This window comes from Hyla sarda, chromosome 4 (genome assembly GCF_029499605.1).
Source record: "Hyla sarda isolate aHylSar1 chromosome 4, aHylSar1.hap1, whole genome shotgun sequence".
Classification (NCBI taxonomy): domain Eukaryota; kingdom Metazoa; phylum Chordata; class Amphibia; order Anura; family Hylidae; genus Hyla; species Hyla sarda.
In genome coordinates this window covers 344,624,230-344,648,466 of record NC_079192.1, presented here as the reverse complement: position 1 = coordinate 344,648,466, position 24,237 = coordinate 344,624,230, and the positions used below count along the sequence as shown (strand labels likewise).

The following is a 24,237-nucleotide window of genomic DNA, read 5'->3' as shown; positions in this document are numbered from 1 at the left end:
CTAGCAACACTACTGGTAATAAAGGGTAGATAAAGAACTTTGGCTATCAAGATAAGGGAAAACTTTTCTGGTTTAAAAAATGCTTTTGTAAGCGGGTTTTCCTGCTTTTGCTTACGTGTGATTTATTTATCAAGGTCTTGCGACTATTTGATAAATAGGTCGCATGTAAGCAAAAGTAAGTAAAAAAATAAAATGTTATATATTAGTAATATAAAAGCCATACGTTTGAAAAGAATGATAAATCTCCTTCTTAAACTTTATAAATCAGGAAAAGCATATTAAAAAAACATCTAAAGAAAAAAACAACCAAACTCTGGTAAAGAAATGGAAAATGACGAGTGCTGTTAATACCAGGACATGGTCAGGTAGACCAAGTAAACATTTTACTCGGGAGAATTTGTCTAGATGCATAGTATAACCAAGAAACTTGTACTTCAGTCTTCTCTAAATGAAATTCAGCCTTCTCTAAATGAAAGTGATGTGGCTGTTTTAGCATTTACAATAAGGAGATCCCGTATATACTCGAGTATAAGCCAAGTTTTTCAGCACGATTTTTCGAGCTGAAAACACCCCCCTCGGCATATACTTGAGTGAACTCTCCGCCCTCAGTGGTTTTCAACCGGCAGACCTCCAGATGTTTCAAAACTGCAACTCCCAGCAAGCCCGGACAGCCCCCCCCTTTAGTTTTGTACTCACCTCCCCTCAGCGGGAAGTTAGGGTGAGCTGGTCCGGGCCATCTGTGCTGCAGGACGGCCTGGACATTTTTTTCAATGTCCCTGTGCCTCGTTGTCAAGGCATCATTAATAATTCCGGGCCCGAAGCGCGGAGGAGAGGCCCCCCCCCTCCCCCCCCCCGTGAAGATGGACAGCCCGGAACGACTAATCCTCCCCACCGGACGGTCCTGCAGCACAGATGGCCTGGAACAGCTCACCCTAATGTCCCGCCGAGCGGAGGTGAGTACAAAACTAAGGGGGGGGGGGGGCTGTCTGGGTGATGTCGAAGGCTGCAGTGGTCTTCAACCTGCGGACTTCCAGATGTTTCAAAACTACAACTCCCAGCATGCACGGACAGCCGATGGCTGTCCGGGCATGCTGGGAGTTGTAGTTTAGGAACATCTGGAGGCCTGCAGGTTGTAGACCACTGTAATCAGACATTGACAAGCAGTGATGATGAAGGGGGGGGCTGATGACAGGTGGTGATGATGAAGGGGGGTGGGATGATGACAAGCGGTGATGATGAAGAGGGGGTGTGGGGTGATGACAGGCGGTGATGATGAAGGGGGGTGTGTGGGATGATGACAGGTGGTGATGATGAAGGGGGGATGATGAAGGGGGGGATGATGACAGGGGGATGATGACAGGCGGTGATGAAGGGGTGTGTGTGGGATGATGACAGGGTAATGATGACAGGCGGTGATGATGAAGGGGGGGTGTGGGATAATGACAGGGGGATGATGACAGGGTAATGATGAAGGGGGGATGATGACAGGCGGTGATGATGAAGGGGGGATGATGACAGGCGGTGATGATGAAGGGGGGATGATGACAGGGTGATGATGACGGGGGTCTGGATGATGACAGGGTGATGATGATGAGGGTGTTAATGACGGGGGTCTGGATGATGACAGGGGGGGGGGGGGGATGATGTATTTCCCACCCTAGGCATATATTTGAGTCAATAACTTTTCCTGGGTTTTTGGGGTGAAATTAGGGGCCTCGGCTTATATTTGGGTCGGCTTATACTCGAGTATATACGGTATCTGATGTGCTGTATGGTGAGAAGAGAAAAAACAACCTACTGCAAAGATGTGAGAGTTTGTATCCAGGAGGAGACTTTGTATTCAGCATTACTAGGCCACTGTAAGGAGAACTCCAACTTGAAACTCATTCAAGACAACCAAAGAATTTACAGAAAAAGGCTTTATGTCAATTGGAATAGACCGTTTAACCACTTAAGATAATAGGAGGCTTTCCTACTGCTCTATTAAGGAAGAAATGGGACTTGGGTGACATTGACAGTAATATGAATAATGGGGCCAGATAAGGTTTTGTTGTGATGTGTAATAGTCATGCACCTACCTCCCTTTTGGCTACACTGACCTATGAGTGAAAGAAACCTAATTGTCCTTTATACCCAGATGAGCTATTGCCAACCATTCATTTTGATTGGTAAATGACAATAAAAATAATATCAATGCTACTGCTACTCTCATCTGATAACTAAGGGCACATGAACAATTACACATTAGCTTGGGACTTGTTTTCTTTAAAACTTACGTAATGGATATAGTTAATGAATTGTCTAGGTATGGCACAGGAGGTTACAGAGTAAACAAATACCACAATGCTCTATTGATGTGATCCTGAACAGTTTTACAGTTTGGTGCATCTAACTTGAAGCCGGAATGGATGAAGATAGAACTTCAAAGGTAAATATATATTTATATATATATTTATATATACATTTCACATGTTATAATGGGATAGATGGTATAACTAACTATTTTCTATGATTAATATTTTTGAATAAGTTAAACATTTTAAAATGCATCATTTCTATTATTTATGATATATTTATGACACCTTGATAGGTAGGTTCTTAGCACATCTGTCTCTTCAAGGCAACGGCAAGCAAATAGGTCGGTACACTAAACATCATATCTACAACAGGAGACTCCCCTCTCTAAGGCCTATATGGGTATATTTAAAGGCCTGAGATTGAGAGGGAAAAAAGAGTCTTTTGACAGTGTAAAGTCTCATCTAAATAAAGTTGCCTTGTTTTGGCAGAGATAGGGCTATGAACCTTTTAAGGTATGACCACACGCAGCAAAAATACTGCAGATTTTCCACATAATCTGCAGCATTTCTGGAGCTAAATCTGCATCAGGAAATCTGCACCAAATTATGTGGATTTTGGTGTGAATTTTCCCCAGTGGGGGGAAGTCTGTGCCTGGTGCAGATTGGCAAAAAGTCAAGTGGGCAGGGCTTAGCACATAGGGGGCGTGGTTTCAAATGAATGGGACATGGTTGTTCTCATCACGAAATTACTACAATGTAAGCCTGCAAGCTGGCATACATTTCTGAGGCTGCCACAAGCATCTCTTGAAAATTCAGGCACAATTGTACACCGGTGGAAGTTTACTGAAGATTGGCATGTGAAAGCTGGCCTTTGTAAATTCCTCCCAAGGAGTTTAGAAATCCAAACTTGCAGTAATTTCTTAGGATCTGCAGTGTTTCTACTTTATAATCTGCTGCAAATTTACTGCCGATTTGGAGGGAGAGATTTATCAAAACCTGTTCAGAGGAAAAGTTGCCAAGTTGCCCATAGAAACCAATCAGATTGCTTCTTTCATTTTTAACAAGGTCTCTGCAAAATGAAAGAAGCAATATGATTGGTTGCTATAGGCAACTGGGCAACTTTTTCTTTGCACGGCTTTTGATAAATCTCCCCCTTAGTGCATGCCAATCTCTGTCAATTTTCTGCAGATTCATGTGAATAATTCATTTTCATGTGGATGATATTTTTAAAATTTCCTTCCCTTCGCTGCTACCTTTAGGCCGGGATCACACTAAGGAATTTTTTACCGGAATTCTGCTCCGGAATTTCGGTTGGAAATTTCCCTGTATGAAGCTAATGCAGGTGAATGGCTTTTCCGCAAAACCATTCACATTGAAACTTTCAGGTCAAAATTTGAGACCGAAAATAAAACCTGCTCAGTGGGGGAGATTTATCATTGCCTTCCTGACATTTTATAGGCTGAAATTTGGCGCAAAATTGTAGCGCAGTTAGTTTTTCACAAAAATGTTGTACAATTTCAAAATAGACAACTTTGGCAATGACTGTGAAATGCAGAGCTTCATTCTTGATTATGCAGTCGACGAGAATTATTGACCGCATATTTTTTTTAAAGGCACAAAAATATAGTGCAAACGTTCAAAAAATAAATTGATACCACCTCGGAGTTGCCTTAGAAAAATTACATCCTACAGCAAGTTCTGAGGGGATTTTTCATTTGTGAACACGGACACATATTAACAAATCTCCCCCAATGTTCTGGCAGAACAAAAGCAATGAAGGTAAAGCACCTTTTTCTGTGCACTGAGAATTTATGCGGAATTCATGCAGAATTTCTGCGTGAATTCCACATGAATTCTGGAGAAATTATGCGTATATGCAAAAAAAAAAGCAGAATTCCGGGCTCGCATCACTCAGACGGAATTCTGCATCTTTGTGCTGAAATTCTGAGGTGTGAACATAGCCTAACAGATATAATGGAGTCTTGTCAATTATATTTTGTCAATATTCATGTTGACTATTTCAGTTTAATAAGATTAAAAAATCTGCAAACCATTTGGATGTTAACAATCTGCAGTTTATTAACTTTTCCTGAACCGTTTACTTGACAGGAGGACAATAATCCATCATTACAGACTACAAAAATGGAATCAGAATTTGAAATGTTATACAAAATTGAAGATGTTCCTCCTTGGTATCTCTGCATTTTCCTTGGATTGCAGGTAGAGTAAAGGGTGTATTTTAGCAGTAATGTAAAGTGTTCCCTTCCATAAAACAGAGTTTAACATCCCCAATAATTGTAAAACAGATCCCAAATGTGCAAGGTTTAGATCACAATGCAGTTACCGTATATACTCGAGTATAAGCCGAGTTTTTCAGCACGATTTTTGCTGAAAACGCCCCCCTCGGCTTGTACTCGAGTGAACTCTCCGCCTGTCAGTGGTCTTCAACCTGCGGACCTCCAGAGGTTGCAAAACTACAACTCCCAGCATGCCCGGACAGCCGATGGCTGTCCAGGCATGCTGGGAGTTGTAGTTTTGAAACCTCTGGAGGTCCGCAGGTTGAAGACCACTGCAGCCTTCGTCATAATCCAGACACCCCCTTTAGTTTTCTACTCACCTCCCCTCGGTGGGAAGGAAGGGTGAGCTGGTCCGGGCCATCTATGCTGCAGGGACCATCCAGTGGGGAGGGTTAGTCATTCCGGACTGTTCATTTTCACCCGGGGGGCCCCCTTCTCCGCGCTCCGGGCCTGCCCCGGACTAGTGCCGTTGCCTTGACGATGACGCACAGGGATGCGCATGAACGTCCCTGTGCGTCGTCGTCAAGGCAACATCACTAGTCCGGGGCCGGGCCCGGAGCGGAGAAGAGGCCCCCCCCCGGTGAAGATGGACAGCCCGGAATGACTAACATTCCCCACCGGACGGTCCCTGCAGCATAGATGGCCCGGACCAGCTCACCCTTCCTTCCCACTGAGGAGAGGTGAGTAGAAAACTAAAGGGGGTGTCTGGATGATGACGAAGGCCGCAGTGGTCTTCAACCGATGGCTTTCTGGGCATGCTGGGAGTTGTAGTTTTGCAACATCTGGAGGTCCGCAGGTTGAAGACTACTGATGAAGGGATTGACAGGCGGTGATGATGAAGGGGGGGGGGGGGATGATGAAGGGGGTCTGGATGATGACGGGGGTCTGGATGATGACATGGGGGGATAATGTATTTCCCACCCTAGGCTTATAGTCGAGTCAATTCCTGGGTTTTTGGGGTGAAATTAGGGGCCTCAGCTTATATTTGGGTCTGCTTATACTCGAGAATATATACGGTATATCATTTTTTTTCTATAAATGAACAACTTCCCTATAAGATGTATGAAAATACAGTTTGTTTTTATTTGCCTGGAATCATGAACATTGTTGGTGAATACAGTGCATGCTATGCAAATTCTATACCAATAAATGTTTAGCAAACACAACTCTTTTACTAACTAAATAATATCTCTACATCATAACAAAATCATATCATAACAGAATAGTCCCACAAAACTATTACTTAACATTGTAATGCTCCTGAAAAGAATGCCACTGCTACCATAGATGTGTATGTACATGTGTATTTTTTGGTCTACAATTATTGACCAAATAAGTAATAAAATATTAGAGCAAAAGGATAAGTTTATTGGAAAAAAAAAACTATAACTGAAGGAAGGCTCTAGTACCCTGTTAGGCCACTTCTAGCCTGGATACAAATTTTGGGGGAGATTTATCAAAAGATCAGTTTAGTAGAATGTAGAACTGGCGCTGAATTCCGTGAGCGGAGATTCCGCCTGGCGGATGCTGCCAAAGATGCATCAGCAATAGGGCCGCGGGGCACAGAGCCATCACCATTGACGGCTATGCCGTGCTCGCGGAATCCACGCAAAGAATGAACATGTCATTTTTTTGGAAAAATCCGCCACGGAAATTCCGCAGTGTGAACGGGTCTCGCGGAGACCAATTCACACTAATGTTGAGTTCACACTGCGGAATTCCGCTCGTGGAATTCCGTTAGAATTCCGTAGTGTGAACTCACCGTAACAGTAAAGTCCTAAACAATCCCGGTGAAACAAATGCAAGATGTGTTATCAGCAACATAACAGCACAGGTGTGGCGGTGCAATGAAGCCAACAAATAACAAACAGTTCCAATATGCAAGTATTGAAGAAAAGAATAGGCTGCACTCACCAAGTGAATTTCTTCTCTGCTTTATTCCAAAAGAATCATTGGGTACATACAGCGGGTGCGTTCAGGGAAAGCGACATATGTTTAGTGCGAAACATATGCTATGAGCTATGAGCCAGAGGATGCACTAGATAAGTGTGCAACATATGTTGCTCTCCCTGAACGCACCTGAACGTATGTACCCCATGATTATTTTGGAATAAAGCACAGTGGAAAGTCACGTGGTGAGTGCAGCCTATTCTTTTCTTCAAAACTTGCAGATTTATAAAAACCTGTCCAGAGGAAAAGTTGCTGAGTTGTCCATAGCAACCAATCAGATCACTTCTTTCATTTTTTAGAAGCCTTTTCAAAAATGAAAGAAGCAATCTGATTGGTTGCTATGGGCAACTCTGCAACCTCTGGACAGGTTTTGATGAGTCTCCCCCAAAATGAGATACATTTGAGCATGGATGTATAGAGGTACCATGATATCCTGTGGCACATTTGCCATCCTTTTACCATCCTGTGTCACAAATGCTTGATTGGCAATAAATCTGGGGACCAGGCATGCCAAGAAAGGATTGAAAACCAGTGGAGAAAATCCTGGGAAATCCTTGATGTGTGTAGGCAAACATTTTCTTACAAAACAATATGTCACTTAGAAGCCCTACCATGAGAGGCAACACATGTCCACAAAATGTACTGCACACATGGCTGAGCTGTTAGTCCCCCTTTCTGTCACTACCAGGGGTGACAGGCTTTGTATGTGATGTCTCCCCAGATCATCACACCAGGAGTTGGCGCAGTGTGTTTCTCAAGAGCAAAGGCTGGACTGAAGCACTCAACATCAGGCCTCCATGCTTACACCTACCAGTTGTCAGATCCCAAGCAGAACCTGGATTTATCACTAAAGATAATACAGCTCCAGTCCCTAACAGCCCAGGTTTCTGCTTCATGAAACCACTGTAAATGAAGACAACGGTGCTTGGCCTTCACAAAGGATATGCAATGGGTGCCGTGAAACAAAATGTACTTCTGCTCAGTGCCTGGAAATGATTTGGGCAGAGACAGGGGTATGAAATGAAGGGGCCACCTGTGTCTGAATAGTGGACAAGGAAACTGTGGGAGCTGCTTGTTCTAGTCAGTGGATCCAACAATCTTCTCTAGTGGTTTGTCTGGACTCTCTGGGGCCTAGTCACCATATGTGTGTGTGCCCTCTCATTACCACTGCTCCCAACACCTTCTAACAGTTTTTCCAGGACAGCCTTGATGGTGGGCAATTTTTCAAAATAACCATTTTGCTTCTCTTAGTCCAATAAAGCAGGCCCTCAAATTCAGTCCACTGGACAAGATGTCTTAAATGCATCATAGAGGCATGTCTAGTATACAATAATCTTTCACCAAGAGGGCAACACCCAAAGGAAGCCTTTGAGGGCAGCAGAGAAAACATTTTTATGCCCGCTTGTGGCAAGACCACATATGTAATCAGACATATTTAAGGCATAACTGTATGCTGAGTTTTGCAGCAATATGACATTTCTACCAGGGTGCATAATTTTTTTTTGTCAATAAATGTATGTGTACTTTACAATGCATTTAGAATGTCCTCAGACTCTTTAATTTTTTCACATTTTGTAGTTTTTATCTGTCATTTTGCACTCAATACTTCACTAAGTGAAAAGAGAATGTTAGAAATCTTTGCTAATTTGTTAAAAAGATAAAAATAAAATCTTACATTGGCATACAGTAAGTGCCGGTATTTGGATCCTTGGTACTTACTTGAGGTGTCTTTGGCAGCAATCACAGCCTCCAGTCTTCCTGAGAATTATGTTAGAAGGTTTGCACCCTGCATTTGGAGATGTTCTGCCTTTCTTCTCTGCAGGTCGTCTCAAACTCTGTCAGGTTGGATGGTGACCATCAGTAGCCATTTTCAGGTCTCTCTAGAAATGTGGGATTGGATTCAAGTCAGGCCTCTGGCTAGACCACTCAAGGACATTCAAAGGGTTGCCCCACTCCTGTATTACCTGTTATGTCACTCCTGTATTGTCTTGGCTGTGCGCTTAGGATTATTGTTTTGTTGGAAAATGAACCTTTGGCCCAGTCTGCAGTCTAGAGCACTCTGGATGAGGCTTTCATTAACCCCTTAAGGACTGAGCCCTTTTTCACCTTAAGGACTCGACCATTTTTTGCAAATCTGACCACTGTCACTTTAAACATTAATAACTCTGGAATGCTTTTAGTTATCATTCTGATTACGAGATTGTTTTTTCGTGACATATTCTACTTTAACGTAGTGGTAAAATTTTTTGGTAACTTGCATCCTTTCTTGGTGAAAAATCCCAAAATTTGATGAAAAATTTGAAAATTTTGCATTTTTCTAACTTTGAAGCTCTCTGCTTGTAAGGAAAATGGATATTCCAAATTTTTTTTTTATTCACATATACAATATGTCTACTTTATATTTGCATCATAAAATTGATGAGTTTTTACTTTTGGAAGACACCAGAGGGCTTCAAAGTTCCGCAGCAATTTTCCAATTTTTCACAAAATTTTGAAACTCGCTTTTTTTCAGGGACCAGTTCAGGTTTGAAGTGGATTTGAAAGGTCTTCATATTAGAAATACCCCATAAATGACCCCATTATAAAAACTGCAACCCCGAAAGTATTCAAAATGACATTCAGTAAGCGTTTTAACCCTTTACGGGTTTCACAGGAATAGTAGCAAAGTGAAGGAGAAAATTCACAATCTTCATTTTTTACACTTGCATGTTCTTGTAGACCCAATTTTTGAATTTTTGCAAGGGGTAAAAAGGAGAAAATTTTTACTTGTATTTGAAACCCAATTTCTCTGGAGTAAGCACATACCTCATATGTCTATGTAAAGTGTTCGGCGGGCGCAGTAGAGGGCTCAGAAGGGAAGGAGCATCAAATGGTTTTTGGGGGGCATGTCACCTTTAGGAAGCCCCTATGGTGCCAGAACAGCAAAAACCCCCACATGGCATACCATTTTGGAAACTAGACCCCTTGGGGAACGTAACAAGAGGTAATGTGAACCTTAATACCCCACAGGTGATTCACGACTTTTGCATATGTAAAAAAAAAAAAATTTTTTTACCTAAAATGCTTGGTTTCCCTAAAGTTTTACATTTTTAAAAAGGGTAATAGCAGAAAATACCCCCCAAAATTTGAAGCCCAATTTCTCCCGATTCAGAAAACACCCCATATGGGGGTGAAAAGTGCTCTGCTGGCGCACTACAGGTCTCAGAAGAGAAGGAGTCACATTTGGCTTTTTTGAAGGAAATTTTGCTCTGGGGGCATGCCGCATTTAGGAAGCCCCTATGGTGCCAGGACAGCAAAAAAAAAACACATGGCATACCATTTTGGAAACTAGACCCCTCAGGGAACGTAACAAGGGGTAAAGTGAACCTTAATACCCTACAGGTGTTTCACGACTTTTGCATATGTAAAAAAAATAAAAAAAATGTACCTAAAATGCTTGGTTTCCCAAAAAATTTACATTTATACAAAGGGTTAAAGCAGAAAATACCCCCCAAAATTTGAAGCCCAATTTCTCCCGATTCAGAAAACACCCCATATGGGGGTGAAAAGTGCTCTGCTGGCGCACTACAGGTCCCAGAAGAGAAGGAGTCACATTTGGCTTTTTGAAAGCAAATTTTGCTCTGGGGGCATGCCGCATTTAGGAAGCCCCTATGGTGCCAGGACCGCAAAAAAAGCCCACATGGCATACCATTTTGGAAACTAGAGCCCTCGGGGAATGTAACAAGGGGTTAAGTGAACCTTAATACCCCACAGGCGTTTCACGACTATTGCATATGTAAAAAAAAATAAAAATTTTTTACCTAAAATGCTTCTTTTCCCAAAAACTTTACATTTTTAAAAAGGGTAAAAGCAGAAAATACCCCCCAAAATTTGAAGCCCAATTTCTCCCGAGTACGGCGATACCCCATATGTGACCCTTAACTGTTGCCTTGAAATACGACAGGGCTCCAAAGTGAGAGCGCCATGCGCATTTGAGGCCTAAATTAGGGATTGCATAGGGGTGGACATAGGGGTATTCTACGCCAGTGATTCCCAAACAGGGTGCCTCCAGCTGTTGCAAAACTCCCAGCATGCCTGGACAGTCAACGGCTGTTCGACAATACTGGGAGTTGTTGTTTTGCAACAGCTGGAGGCTCCGTTTTGGAAACAGTGGCGTACCAGACGCTTTAATTTTTATTGGGGAGGGGAGGGGGGCTGTGTAGGGTTATGTGTATATGTAGTGTTTTTTACTTTTTATTTTATTTTTTGTGTTAGTGTAGTGTAGTGTTTTTAGGGTACAGTCGCACGGGCGGGGGGTTCACAGTAGTTTCTCGCTGGCAGTTTGAGCTGTTGCAGAAAATTTGCTGCAGCTCAAACTTGCAGCCCGATACTTACTGTAAGCCTCCGCCCATGTGAGTGTACCCTGTACATTCACATTGGGGGGGACATCCATTTGATGCAAAACTTCAACTCCCAGCATGCGCTGACAGACTGTACATGCTGAGAGTTTTAGTTTTGCAACAGCTGTAGGCACACTGGTTATGTATCACGGAATTTGTGACCTTACTCAGTGTTTCAAAACCAGTGTGCCTCCAGCTGTTGCAAAACTACAACTCCCAGCATGTACGGTTCATGGTGTAAGGTGACTGCTGGGTGTTGTAGTTTGCAACAGCTGGAGGCACACCGGCCGTGAAACACTGAGTTAGGTAAAAAAAAAACTCTAAGTTTCACAACCAGTGTCCCTTCAGCTGTTGCAAAACTACAACTCTCAGCAGTCACCGACAGCCAACGGGCATGCTGGGAGTTGTAGTTATGCAACCAGCAGATGCACCACTACAACTCCCAGCATGCACTTTAGCTGTTTGTGCAAGCTGGGAGTTGTAGTTATACAACAGCTGAAGGTACACTTTTCCATAGAAAAAATGTGCCTGCAGCTGTTGCAAAACCATAAGTCCCAGCATGCCCATAAGGGAATGCTGGGAGTTGTGGTGGTCTGCCTCCTGCTGTTGCATAACTACAGCTCCCAGCATGCCCTTTTTGCATGCTGGGAGCTGTTGCTAAGCAACAGCAGGAGGCTGTAACTCACCTCCTGCTGCTGCTTCATCACAGGACTGTCCCTCGCCGCCGCCGTCGCTCCTGGGGCCCCGATCCCAACATTGACGCCAGGGATCGGGGTCCCCAGCACCCGGGGTCGTCTTCCCGCACCCGCTCACGCCCTCCGGAAGAGGGGCGGAGCGGGTGCGGGAGTGACACCCGCAGCAGGCGCCCTGATTGGTTGGCCGGTAATCCGGCCGACGAATCAGGGCGATCGTGAGGTGGCACCAGTGCCACCTCACCCCTGCAGGCTCTGGCTGTTCGGGGCCGTCAGAGACGGCCCCGAACAGCCAGTAATTCCGGGTCACCGGGTCACTGGAGACCCGATTGACCCGGAATCGCCGCAGATCGCTGGACTGAATTGGACATGGGGGGGCATAATGACCCCCCTGGGCGATATGCCAGGATGCCTGCTGAACGATTTCAGCAGGCATCCGGCTCCGGTCCCCAACCGGCTAGCGGTGGGGACCGGAATTCCCACGGGCGTATGGATACGCCCTGCGTCCTTAAGGACTCGGGATGCAGGGCGTATCCATACGCCCTGCGTCCTTAAGAGGTTAAAATACTTTGCTTTATTTAGCTTTACCTTAACCCTGACCAGTCTCCCTTTTCCAGCTGCTGAAAAACACCCTCAGAGCAAAATGCTGCCACCACCAGGCTTAAAGGGGTACTCTGGCCCTAAGACATCTTATCCCCTATCCAAAGGATAGGGAATAAGATGTCTGATCATGGGGGTCCCCGCATCAAGCCCCCTCCCATAGGATTGCGTTGAGGGGGCGGGGTATGATGTTAGAAGGGGCAGAGTTATGATGTCACGAAACTCCGTCCCCGTAGTCGTGACCCTTCAGACACAGCACGATCATCGCTCTGTGCAGCTTCCACAGGTGAGTGTCTGCATGAGAGATTGCGGGGGGGGGGGGGGTCCACAGAGGCGGAACCCCCGTGATGAGACATCTTATGCCCTATCCTTTGCATAGGGGATAAGATATCTTAGGGCCAGAGTACCTCTTTAAAGCGCAACTGTCACCACTGTACAGGTAGGGAGGTGCAGTTACCATTGCATACCACTGCAGCACTCCACCAATCTGTAAGAGTGACCAGAAAGAATCCTCTCCTCAGTAAGAGACATATGAATTCAATCTGGAGTTTGCAACTCTGGTCTCTGGTCTGATGAAACCTAGATTTAACTTTTTGTCCTTAATTCTCATGTCTGGAAGAATCCAGGAACTGCTCATTATCTGCCCAATATCATCCCTACACTTAAAGCACAACTGTCACCACTGTACAGGTAGGGAGGTGCAGTTACCATTGCATAGAGAAAAATGTGCAGTAAATGCAGGTGCTTTTAATCACATTCGCCACGGTCTGTAAAGGAAAATTCTTACTTTATTCTGATTCCAGGCCACAGTCGGATGGGCCGGCCGACTCCCGCAGCGGTACGTCCCCTCTCCACCTCCTCTCTGCTCTTAGCATGGAGTGCTGCACGTCAATCTTGCTGATCCTGCATGATTGACATGCAGCGCTCCATGCTAAGAGCAGAGAGGAGGTGGAGAGGGGACGTACCGCTGCGGGAGTCAGCCGGCCCATCCGACTGTGGCCTGGAATCAGAATAAAGTAAGAATTTTCCTTTACAGACCGTGGCGAATGTGATTAAAAGCACATGCATTTACTGCACATTCTTCTCTATGCAATGGTAACTGAACCTCCCTACCTGTACAGTGGTGACAGTTGTGCTTTAAGTGTAGGGATGATATTGGGCAGATAATGAGCAGTTCCTGGATTCTTCCAGACATGAGAATTAAGGACAAAAAGTTAAATCTTGGTTTCATCAGACCAGAGACCAGAGTTGCAAACTCCAGCTTGAATTCATATGTCTCTTACTGAGGAGAGGATTCTTTTTGGTCACTCTTACAGATTGGTGGAGTGCTGCAGTCATGGTTGACCTGGTTTGTCCTTCTCCCCCTATTACTTACTTAGTTTGGTAGGGCCACCAGCTGTAGGAAGAATCTTGGTTGCTCCAAGCTTCTTCCATTTAAAGGGTAACTCTCATTAAAACTATTTTTGCTATTGCACTCCTTATGGTAAATAAAAAAATATTTCTAATATACTTTGTTTAAAAAAAATGTTTTCTATGTTTTATTTGTGCTTAAAAAAAAGCTCAAGAGCACATTTCCCCCATTTTATACACAGACTTAGGACAGAGGTCCAAACACAGAAAGTGCAGCCTGGAGTGCTGGGGGGGTCCAGCCTCATCCAATCATAGCTCCTCTGACACTTAACTGCCATAAGCTGTTGGATGGACACCCCCCCCCCCTCCGCACTCCAGGCTGCACTTCCTGTGTTTTGGCTTCAGTCCAAAGTCTGTGTATAAGATGGGGGAAATGTGCTCTTGAGCTTTTTTAAGCACAAATAAAACAGAATTTTTTTTTTTTTCTAACCAAAGTATATTACAAATCTTTTTAATTTACCAGAAGGAGTGCAATAGCAAACATTAGTTTTAATGAGGGTGCCCATTTAAAAGTTATTGAGGCCACGGTGCTCATGGGAACGTTCAGTGCAGCAGAACTGTTTTTGTACGTTTCCCCAGATCTGTTCTCTACAGGGAGACCTTTCCACCTAAGGGCTGTTTTTTTTATATATGTTAAGTAGAAAGCAGGTTTCATTACTTTGTTATTATTAACCATAATTGATCTACTAGCTTAATTAATGTGGACTTCAGCTTAGCCCGTCAGGTGAATAATATATCAGAAATAATCATATGAGGTGATTGGACCTTGATTTAGTCTATGAAAAAATGTATCACAATAAATCAGCAATACTTATGTAAACTGTTGTCAGCAATAATTATGTCAGCTGTTTTTATAATTGATCTTTGACTTATCAGGCGACACTTAATCAGCATCTATGAATGTATAAAAACCAGTGATTATAAACAATAATAAAAAAAATGGTTGAGATACATCCTGTGTCATCTGATCGTACTGAGACCACAAAGGGAACTTGAACAGCCGGGGCTCGCTCTATATTCATAATTGATTTCACAGATTTCAATCAAGGTGAAGCAACATCTAAAAGATGATTAAAGGGGTACTCCGGTGGAAATTTTTTTTTTATTTAATCAACTGGTGCCAAAAAGTTAAACAAATTTGGAAATTACTTCTATTAAGAAAATCTTTATCCTTCCAGTACTTATTAGCTGCTATATACTACAGAGAAAGTTCTTTTCTTTTTGGATTTCTTTTTTTTCTGTCCACGGTGCTCTCTGCTGACACCTCTGTCTGTATAAGGAACTGTCCAGAACAGGAGCAAATCCCCATAGCAAACATGCTGCTCTGGACAGTTCCTTATACAGACAGAGGTGTCAGCAGAGAGCACTGTGGGCAGAAAAAAAAGAAACCCAAAAACAAAAGAACTTTCTCTGTAATATACAGCCGCTAATAAGTACTGGAAGGATAAAGATTTTTTAATAGAAGTAATTTACAAATCTGTTTAACTTTCTGGCACCAGTTGATAAAAAAAAAAAATGTTTTCCACTGGAGTACCCCTTTAATTTTACATATCACATAATAAAAACAAACAGAAAAACTGTGTTGCTGTTTTCCTGCATAATAATATAGCCATTAACATGAACATGATAGCGTGCTGATTTACGTTAAACTTTTTTTCCCACTACGTATTGTTACGCCAAGCGCTCCGGGTCCCTGCTCCTCCCCGGAGCGCTCGCGGCGTTCCTCTCTCTGCAGCGCCCCGGTCAGACCCGCTGACCGGGAGCGCTGCACTGACATTGCCGGCGGGGATGCGATTCGCATAGCGGGACGCGCCCGCTCGCGAATCGCATCCCAAGTCACTCACCTGTCCCGGTCCCCGGCTGTCACGTCCTGGTGCACGCGGCTCCGCTCCTTAGGGCGCGCGCGCGCCAGCTCTCTAAGATTTAGAGGGCCAGTGCACCAGTGATTGGTGCCTGGCCCAATCAGCCTAATTAGCTTCCACCTGCTCCCTGTCCATATTACCTCACTTCCCCTGCACTTCCTTGCCGGATCTTGTTGCCTTGTGCCAGTGAAAGCGTTTAGTGTTGTCCAAAGCCTGTGTTCCAGATCTCCTGCTATCCTCATTGACTACGAACCTTGCCGCCTGCCCCGACCTTCTGCTACGTCTGACCTTGCCTCTGCCTAGTCCTTCTGTCCCACGCCTTCTCAGCAGTCAGCGAGGTTGAGCCGTTGCCGGTGGATACGACCTGGTTGCTACCGCCGCAGCAAGACCATCCCGCTTTGCGGCGGGCTCTGGTGAAAACCAGTAGCAACCCTAGAACCGGTCCACCGACACGGTCCACGCCAATCCCTCGCTGACACAGAGGATCCACATCCAGCTAGCCGAATCCTAACACGTATTTTCTGAGTGGAATTCCTCTCTGGAGTTCCGCTGTGGAAAATATGGTGCAGCAGCCTCTCATTGGTTCTAATGGGATTCTGCTGCATCATTCCTACATTGAAATTCCCATGGTGGGTGATCCTTTGCAGAAATTCTGGAAAAAATGAATATGTAAATAACACTGGTTTTGCAGTTTTATAGTGTTATTTTTTTGCCTTAGCCATTAGCCACCAGGCACTGTACTGCTATTGCCTATCTCCGCCTTAGGTTCGTTTTACATCATGATCTATGGTGCTGGGAATGCAAGTGATTAAACCTGCAGTCGGGCCATAATACCCTTGTTTACTGTGTTATTGGGTTATCTAGTAATTCAAGACAACATAAATAGAATCATTCATGCCCGAACAGATTCTCATCAGCTTTTGTTTGTCTGCTTTTATCCTTCTCGGCATTATATTTGCTTACCAATGCATTACTCAATAATCCATACATTGTTTCATCCAAGTTTCCATAACAAGATTTTTTGTTCTTTTTTTCCTTTCTACTACGTATGTTTTGCTTAGGCCCGGCTTCGTCAGTACAGAAGCATCCTTCACTTCCTTGACAAAGTTGGGCACAAGCAAAATGTGTGCAAATATAGGCGATGTGCCATGTTCTTATTTACTATGGTTTATTTACCCCCCTCTGTGCATGCACTGTTTGAGTGTAATTCCTGTGTCTTAATGCGTTTTTAATCATTATTTTTTTTTATTATATGTATTAATATATATATATATATATATATATATATATATATATATATATATCTTTTATTCATTCACACATTGTGGCCTGTGTTGATTTAAAGGGGTACTCCGCTGCCCTGCTTCCGGAGCTCCGCTCCCCAGTGTTTGGAAGTTTATTGTTCTGAACGCTGTGTGCGGGCTTGCAGTGTTCAGGGCCGCCCCTCGTGACATCATGCCTACCCCCTCGTGACGTCACGCCCGCCCCCTTCCCATAGACTTTCTTTGAGGGGGCGGGCATGACGTCACAAGGGGCGGCCCTGAATACTGAATACGGAAGCCTGCACACAGCGTTCGGAACAATAAACTTCCAGACACTGGGGAGCGGAGCTCCGGAAGCAGGGCAGCAGAGTACCCCTTTAAGGAGTTGTACTTTGTTTCTAAGCATGGTCCTCACAGTATTGTTCAGTGGTTCCCATTCTTTGGTGTGTCAGATTTATTATACAAAGACCAATATTACCAACAGTGGCAGATTAACATTACTATAATTCCTGTGTCTTGACGCATTTTTATTATAAGTGTTAATAAAGTATATATTCCATTCATCCACACATTGTGATCTGTGTTGATTTTTGGAGTTGTAATAAAACTGACTATACCATATAGCATATGACTGTATTGCTGACAGTGGTGTAGCAATAGTCCTACTGTAATGTCCCAGTACTACCCTTAGGCCCTGTCAGGCTGAGACTCTCAGTGACCTGGGGGCTCCCCTGAAGTGTCTCCCCCTGTTGTTTGCAGAATGTTATGTATACTGCTTTAATGTATAGACAGAATTCTAATGTATAGATAGAGAAGAGGACCTGTAAGAGTTGTCTCAAGGACCTGTAAGTCTGTCACATGTTATGTTATGCGGTCACATGATTTGTTGTCACATTTTCTCCCAGAGGGCACCAACTTAACCTATGACCCGCAGCTTGACCAATGGGCTTTAGTCCAGCCCCCCCCCCCCACTATATAAAGGGGCGGCCATTACAATTCACTCTCTTCTCTTATGATCTTTACTGAGGAACAGTTAACACCAGAGATCTCAGTGCAAGTGACCAGCTACCTGGAAGGCCACAAAGCTACACTCATTCCAGTAAGTCTACAGTCTATGTCTGCTGTCACTACAAGTAGTCAAGTCAAGTCCAATCTCAAGTCTATTACAAGCATTATTGGTCCCAGCAAGCTGCGAGGTCTTCTGAGTTCCTGGCCACCTCTCTGGGAATCTGGCCTAGCTGTGAAGATAATACCATCTGTTTTAAACTCAGTAAAGCCTCCGTTAAACCATAACTGGTTGTGGACTCTCCTTTCCTTAACTAGCCATTGGAATAGCGGATTAATACCATCTGATCACACCGCTACACCCGTGGTCCCGCCATACACCCGTGGTCCACCACACTACACATAAGGCCCCCCTTGCCACACTAGGCTTAATGCTCTCCTGTAGACACACTGATGCTGTGCTGAGCATATGTAGACACACTGATGCTTTGCTGAGCTCAGCACATCATCGTCACTCCTGTTTGGAGGCCACCGGCTGCTGTATGCCTGTGGCCTACCTGCAATAGTGTCAGAAAGGACTTTCCTAGTAGTCCTCCCCCAATCCCTGCAAGGGACTCCCTATATAAAGAAGGGAGTTCGCTGAGGCCTTAGCAATAGTGTAGTTTGTACTCTGAGTTTGTCTGCTGTTTAAGTGTTTCCTGATCATAGCCTGCCATCTGGACTTTGCTTTTGCCTTCTTCCCTGTAACCTGGCCTGTCTCTCCTTGCTGCACCTGTGGCCACCTTGGCTAGCTGTTCTCACAGCTTCTGCTATTACACCTGTCCAGCTCTGCTGCGTTCTGCCAGCGCGGCAGAACGCAGCAGAGCTGGACAGGTGTAATAGCAGAAGCATTCTGCCTGCGCGGCCAGCTGCCACTTGTGGCACAGTGGGTCCACATCTGCGGGGCATTACAAGATCCAATAGCTGGTGAAGGAGAAGAAACATGCCCTGACAACAAATATGGGTTTAGCTATTCAGAATTGAAATAAAATATCATGGTGAAGAAGATTATATCAGTTACATTGCGCATTATTTTACTGTTTTGCAGCACTACTTGACTTGCTTCAGTGGGACGATCGCAATACCATTTCTTCTAGCAAATGCTCTTTGTGTTGGAAATGATCAGCAAACTGTGAGCCAGCTCATAGGAACCATCTTTACTTGTGTAGGAATCACTACATTAATCCAGACAACATTTGGTGTAAGGTATGTTATCTTGTCTTACATTGGTATAACATCATTTTACCTGTGCTTTTGGTGTAAATCACTTTATATTTTGAGAAGAGGAATTTTTTCAAGTTCTTTAAGAATGTACAGTTAAATAAATAAGTAGTTAGAAAAATGGAGCCTCCAAAAGGTAAAAAGGTGGGGTCAGTACAGTACATATGGTACAAGCAGATAGCAGTAAATAATATAAAGAGCAGAGAACTAGCTGTGCAGTACACAAGGAAAATGCAACCAACCAGTACCTTTTGCATTGAATAGCTTTATATACCCTTAGTTTAATACGCTAATTGTAAAACATTTGTGCTGATTGGGTGGATTCTTTGGTCAACCCCATGTCCTGTCGATTGCTACTGCATGCAATTGTAAATTAAGGTTTTCTTACCTAAGGTTATAGAAAATCCACCATCAATTGAAACCGTAGTAGGAAGCCAATAAACTATTTTACTACTGTAGTCAAAATAATAAAGGAAATGATTAGTACTCTTTAATCCCTCAATGCATCATAACTTTATTAAAGGGGTATTCTGGTGGAAAACTTTTTTTTTTTTAAATCAACTGGTGGTAGAAAGTTAAAGAGATTTGTAAATTACTTCTATTAAAAAATCTTAATCCTTCCAGTACTTATGAGCTGCTTTTCTTTTTGGAACACAGAGCTCTCTGCTGAATCATGAGCACAGTGCTCACTGCTGACATCTCTATCCATTTTAAGAACTGTCCAAAGTAGGAGAGAATCCCCAAAGCAAACATATGCTGCTCTGGACAGTTCCTAAAATGGACAGAGATATCAGCAGAAAGCACTGTGCTCGTGATGTTAGCAGAGAGCACTGTGTTCCAAAAATAAAAGAATTTCCTTATTTCCAGCAGCTAATAAGTACTGGAAGGTTTAAGATTTTTTAATAGAGGTAATTTACAAATCTGTTTAACTTTCTGGCACCAGTTGATTTAAAAAAAAAAAAAAAAAAGTTTTCAACCGGAGTACCCCTTTAAGGCTCTATGATCTACAGTTACCCCATTATGTTAGGGGTAAATGCAAGGGGGAAATTTCAGTTTAAAGGGGTACTCTGCTGCCCCAGCATTCAGAACATTTTGTTCCGAACGCTGGGTGCGGGCAGTGGTGATCGTGACGTAATGGCCATGCCCCTCGTGCCATCATGCTACGCCCCCTCAATGTGGGAGGGGGCATGATGACCACCACGCCCTCTCCCATAGGGGGCGTGGCCCAATTGAGGGGGCGTGGACCAATTTCTCGCGAGTAAGGAAATACCTCATATGCGTCTCACAACCACCATCACCTGCACCCAGCGCTCGGAACAAAATGTTCCGAACGCTGGTGCAGCGGAGTACCCAAGGGTACTCCAGTGGAAAAAAAGTTTTTCATTTCAACTGGCTCCTGTCACTTTAAGCATTAATAACTCTGGGATGCTTTTACTTTTCATTCTGATTCGGAGATAGTTTTTTTTGTGACATATTCTACTTTATGATTGTGGTAAATTTTCATCGATACTTGCATTATTTCTTATTGAAAAATTCCCAAATTTTATGAAAATTTTTAAATTTTGCATTTTTTGAACTTTGAAGCTCTCTGCTTGTAAGGAAAATAGACATTTCAAATACGGTAAATTATATATTGATTCACATATACAATATGTCTACTTTATGTTGGCATCATAAAGTTGACGTGCTTTCCCCTTTGGAAGACATCAGAGGGCTTCAAAGTTCAGCAGCAATTTTCAAATTTTTCACGAAATTTTCAAAATCGGAATTTTTCAGGGACCAGTTAAGTTTTGAAGTGGATTTGAAGGGCCTTCATATTAGAAATACTCCATAAATAACCCCATTATAGAAACTGAACCCCTAAAAGTATTCAAAATGACATTTAGAAAGTTTGTTAACCCTTTAGGTGTTTCACAGGAATAGCAGCAAAGTGAAGGAGAGAATTCAAAATCTTCATTTCTTACACTCGCATGTTCTTGCAGACCGAGTTTTTGAATTTTTACAAGGGGTAATTTGTAACCCAATTTCTCTCGAGTAAGACAATACCTTATAGCTAGGAACACGAAACCGGATATATTTGGCAGAGAGCCACACTTTTTCACCAGGAGCGAAGACAGGAGGAGTTCTTCTCTTTTTATCTGCATGTCTCTTCATACGAGACAAGGCCAGTAGGAGCGACTTTTGAGTCTCCTTCCAGATAACGGAGAAGTCCCGGGTTACTTCATCCACGGCAGGAACTCCAGAAGAAGTGGGAATGGGGAGGGGGGGGCAGAGGGTGACGGCCGTACACCACAAAGAATGGGGATTTGGTGGAGGATTCAGAATTTTTGAAATTGTACGAGAATTCAGCCCCGGGCAGAAGGTCGACCCAATCATCTTGGCGGGAGGAGACAAAATGTTGCAAGTAGTCACCAAGAATCTGGTTGACTCTTTCCACTTGTCCATTGGATTGGGGGTGATAGGAGGACGAGAAATTTAATTTGATCTTTAATTGATTACAGAGAATTCTCCAAAATTTTGACACAAATTGAACGCCTCTATCCGAGACGATATGCGTGGGAAGCCCGTGAAGACGAAAAATGTGCAGAAGAAATTGCTTCGCCAACTGTAGCGCAGAAGGAAGGCCTGGAAGCGGAATGAAGTGAGCCATTTTGGAAAAACGATCAACGACCACCCAGGTGACTGTGTTGCCATGGGATACGGGAAGATCAGTAATGAAATCCATAGCAATTTGGGACCATGTTTGCTCAGGGACGGGCAAAGGAAGGAGGAGTCCGGCAGGCTTCTGGCAAGGGGTTTTATCCCGGGCACAAACAGTACAGGCCCGAACAAAATCAGTAGCGTCACCCTCTAGTGTAGGCCACCAATACAGACGGGTGACGAGCTGAATGGACTTTTTAATGCCAGCATGACCAGCCAGGTGAGAAGAATGCCCCCATTTGAGGATCTTGAGGCAAAGGCGTTCCAGGGGGAGTTTGCCCCAGTGAGGCTGGAGCAGATGAGACTAGGCACTCAGGCGATATGATATGCTGCAGAGGGGCTTCAGACTCGGAGGCATCAGAGGAACGAGAAAGGGCGTCAGCTCGAAGTCTTTCCAGGGGGAGTTTGCCCCAGTGAGGCTGGAGCAGAGAAGACTAGGCACTCAGGCGATATGATATGCTGCAGAGGGGCTTCAGACTCGGAGGCATCAGAGGAACGAGAAAGGGCGTCAGCTCGAAGTTGAAGCGGACAAAAAACAACGACCACCTAGCCTGGCGTGGATTCAGACGCTGGGCGGACTGGAGGTAAGACAGATTCTTGTGGTCAGTGTAAATGACAATAGGGTGTTTGGAACCCTTCAATAGATGTCTCCACTCCTCGAATGCTAACTTGATGGCCAGAAGTTCACAATCTCCAATAGAGTAGTTCTTTTCTGCCGGAGAGTAAGTCTTTGAGAAAAAACCACAAGTAATGTTACGTCCGGTAGCATTTTTTTGCAGAAGTATGGCTCCGGCTCCGACTGAGGAAGCGTCTACTTCCAGGAAGAATGGTTTAAACGGATCAGGTCTGGACAGAACTGGTGCAGAGGCGAAGGCAGCTTTGAGGCGATTGAAGGCCTTATCCGCTTGTGGAGGCCACGACTTAGGATTAGCATTCTTCCTGCTCAGAGCCACAATAGGGGCCACAATGGTGGAAAAGTGGGGAATAAACTGTCGGTAATAGTTGGCGAATCCCAGGAAGCGTTGGATAGCGCGGAGTCCAGAAGGGCGTGGCCAATCCAAAACAGCCGACAGTTTATCTGGATCCATTTGAAGCCCTTGGCCAGAGACTAGGTAACCTAGGAAAGGAAGACTGTTGCATTCAAAGAGACATTTTTCGAATTTAGCGTCCAGGTGGTTTTCAAGGAGTCTTGGAGCACTTGACGGACATGACGACGGTGTTCCTCTAAGTTAGAGGAAAAAATCAAGATGTCATCCAAGTAAACCACAACACAGGTATACAATAAGTCCCGAAAGATCTCATTAACAAAGTCCTGGAAGACTGCAGGAGCATTGCAGAGCCCAAAGGGCATAACTAGATATTCAAAATGTCCATCTCTGGTATTGAAAGCGCTTTTCCACTCATCACCTTTACGGATGTGAATAAGATTATACACGCCCCTTAAGTCCAGTTTGATGAAGATACTTGCTCCGCGTAGACGGTTTTTGATGGTAATTTTATTTAAACCGCGGTAGTCAATACATGGACGTAAGGATCCATCCTTTTTAGAAACAAAGAAGAACCCCGCTCCAGCAGCGGATGAGGATTTCCGAATAAAACCTCTCTTCAGGTTCTCCTGGATATACTCCGACATGTCTTGAGTCTCTGGGGCTGACAGAGGGTAAATCCTGCCACGGGGCGGAGTGGTACCAGGAAGGAGGTCAATGGGACAATCATAAGGTCTATGAGGAGGTAAGATCTCTGCTTGCTTTTTGCAGAAAACATCAGAAAAGTCCTGGTAAGCCTTGGGAAGGCCCGGTAAAGGTGAAGCCTCAGGGGTTTGACAAGTGGGTGAGGCATCGCTTGTGACAAGAAGGACCCCAACTTTTGATCTCCCCGATGGTCCAGTCGAGGGTAGGAGCATGTCGTTGGAGCCACGGCAGGCCGAGAAGAACTTCAGAGGTGCAGTTAGGCAGAACGAAAATTTCTATTTTTTCATGGTGAAGTCCAATGCTCATGGGAAGGGGTTCAGTGCGGTAGCACACAGTGCAGTCCAATTTCTCTCCGTTAACAGAAGAAATAAAGAGCGGCTTGACGAGACGGGTTACTGGGATACTGAACCTATTAACGAAAGAGGCCAAGATAAAGTTTCCTGCAGAACCTGAGTCCAAGAAGGCCACTGTTGAGAAGGAGGAGTTGGCGGAAGGAGAAATCCGCACAGGTACAGTCAGACGTGGAGAGGCAGAATTCACACCAAGAGTCGTTTCACCCTTGTGAAGTAGGTGCGTGCGTTTCTCCTTTTAGGAAATGTTCGGTACTTGCACAGTACAGGCACAAATTCTCATTACGGTGGCGAGTCCTCTCTTGTAGGGTCAGGCGAGACCGATCCACTTGCATAGCCTCCTCGGTGGAAGGCACAGGAACAGATTGCAAAGGATGTTGGAAGAGAGGAGCCGGGGAGAAAAACCGCCTGGTGCGAACAAGATCCTTTTCCTGTCAAAGTTCCTGGCAAAGTTCCTTTCCGAGAAACGCATGTCGATGCGG

The 24,237-nt window shown here is 44.3% G+C and overlaps 1 protein-coding gene across 1 annotated transcript in view; it reads left to right on the top strand.

Moving 5' to 3' along the window:
* The first annotated feature begins 2,294 nt into the window (after positions 1 to 2,294).
* The window catches only part of SLC23A1 (solute carrier family 23 member 1), a 122,717-nt gene continuing 100,774 nt past the window's right edge, over positions 2,295 to 24,237 (top strand). The window contains exons 1-3 of the mRNA XM_056516543.1: positions 2,295 to 2,428; positions 4,407 to 4,517; positions 18,842 to 18,999. Of these exons, the coding sequence (XP_056372518.1) occupies positions 2,405 to 2,428; positions 4,407 to 4,517; positions 18,842 to 18,999 (293 nt within the window). The 5' untranslated portion in view covers positions 2,295 to 2,404. The remainder of the gene's footprint in view (positions 2,429 to 4,406; positions 4,518 to 18,841; positions 19,000 to 24,237) is intronic.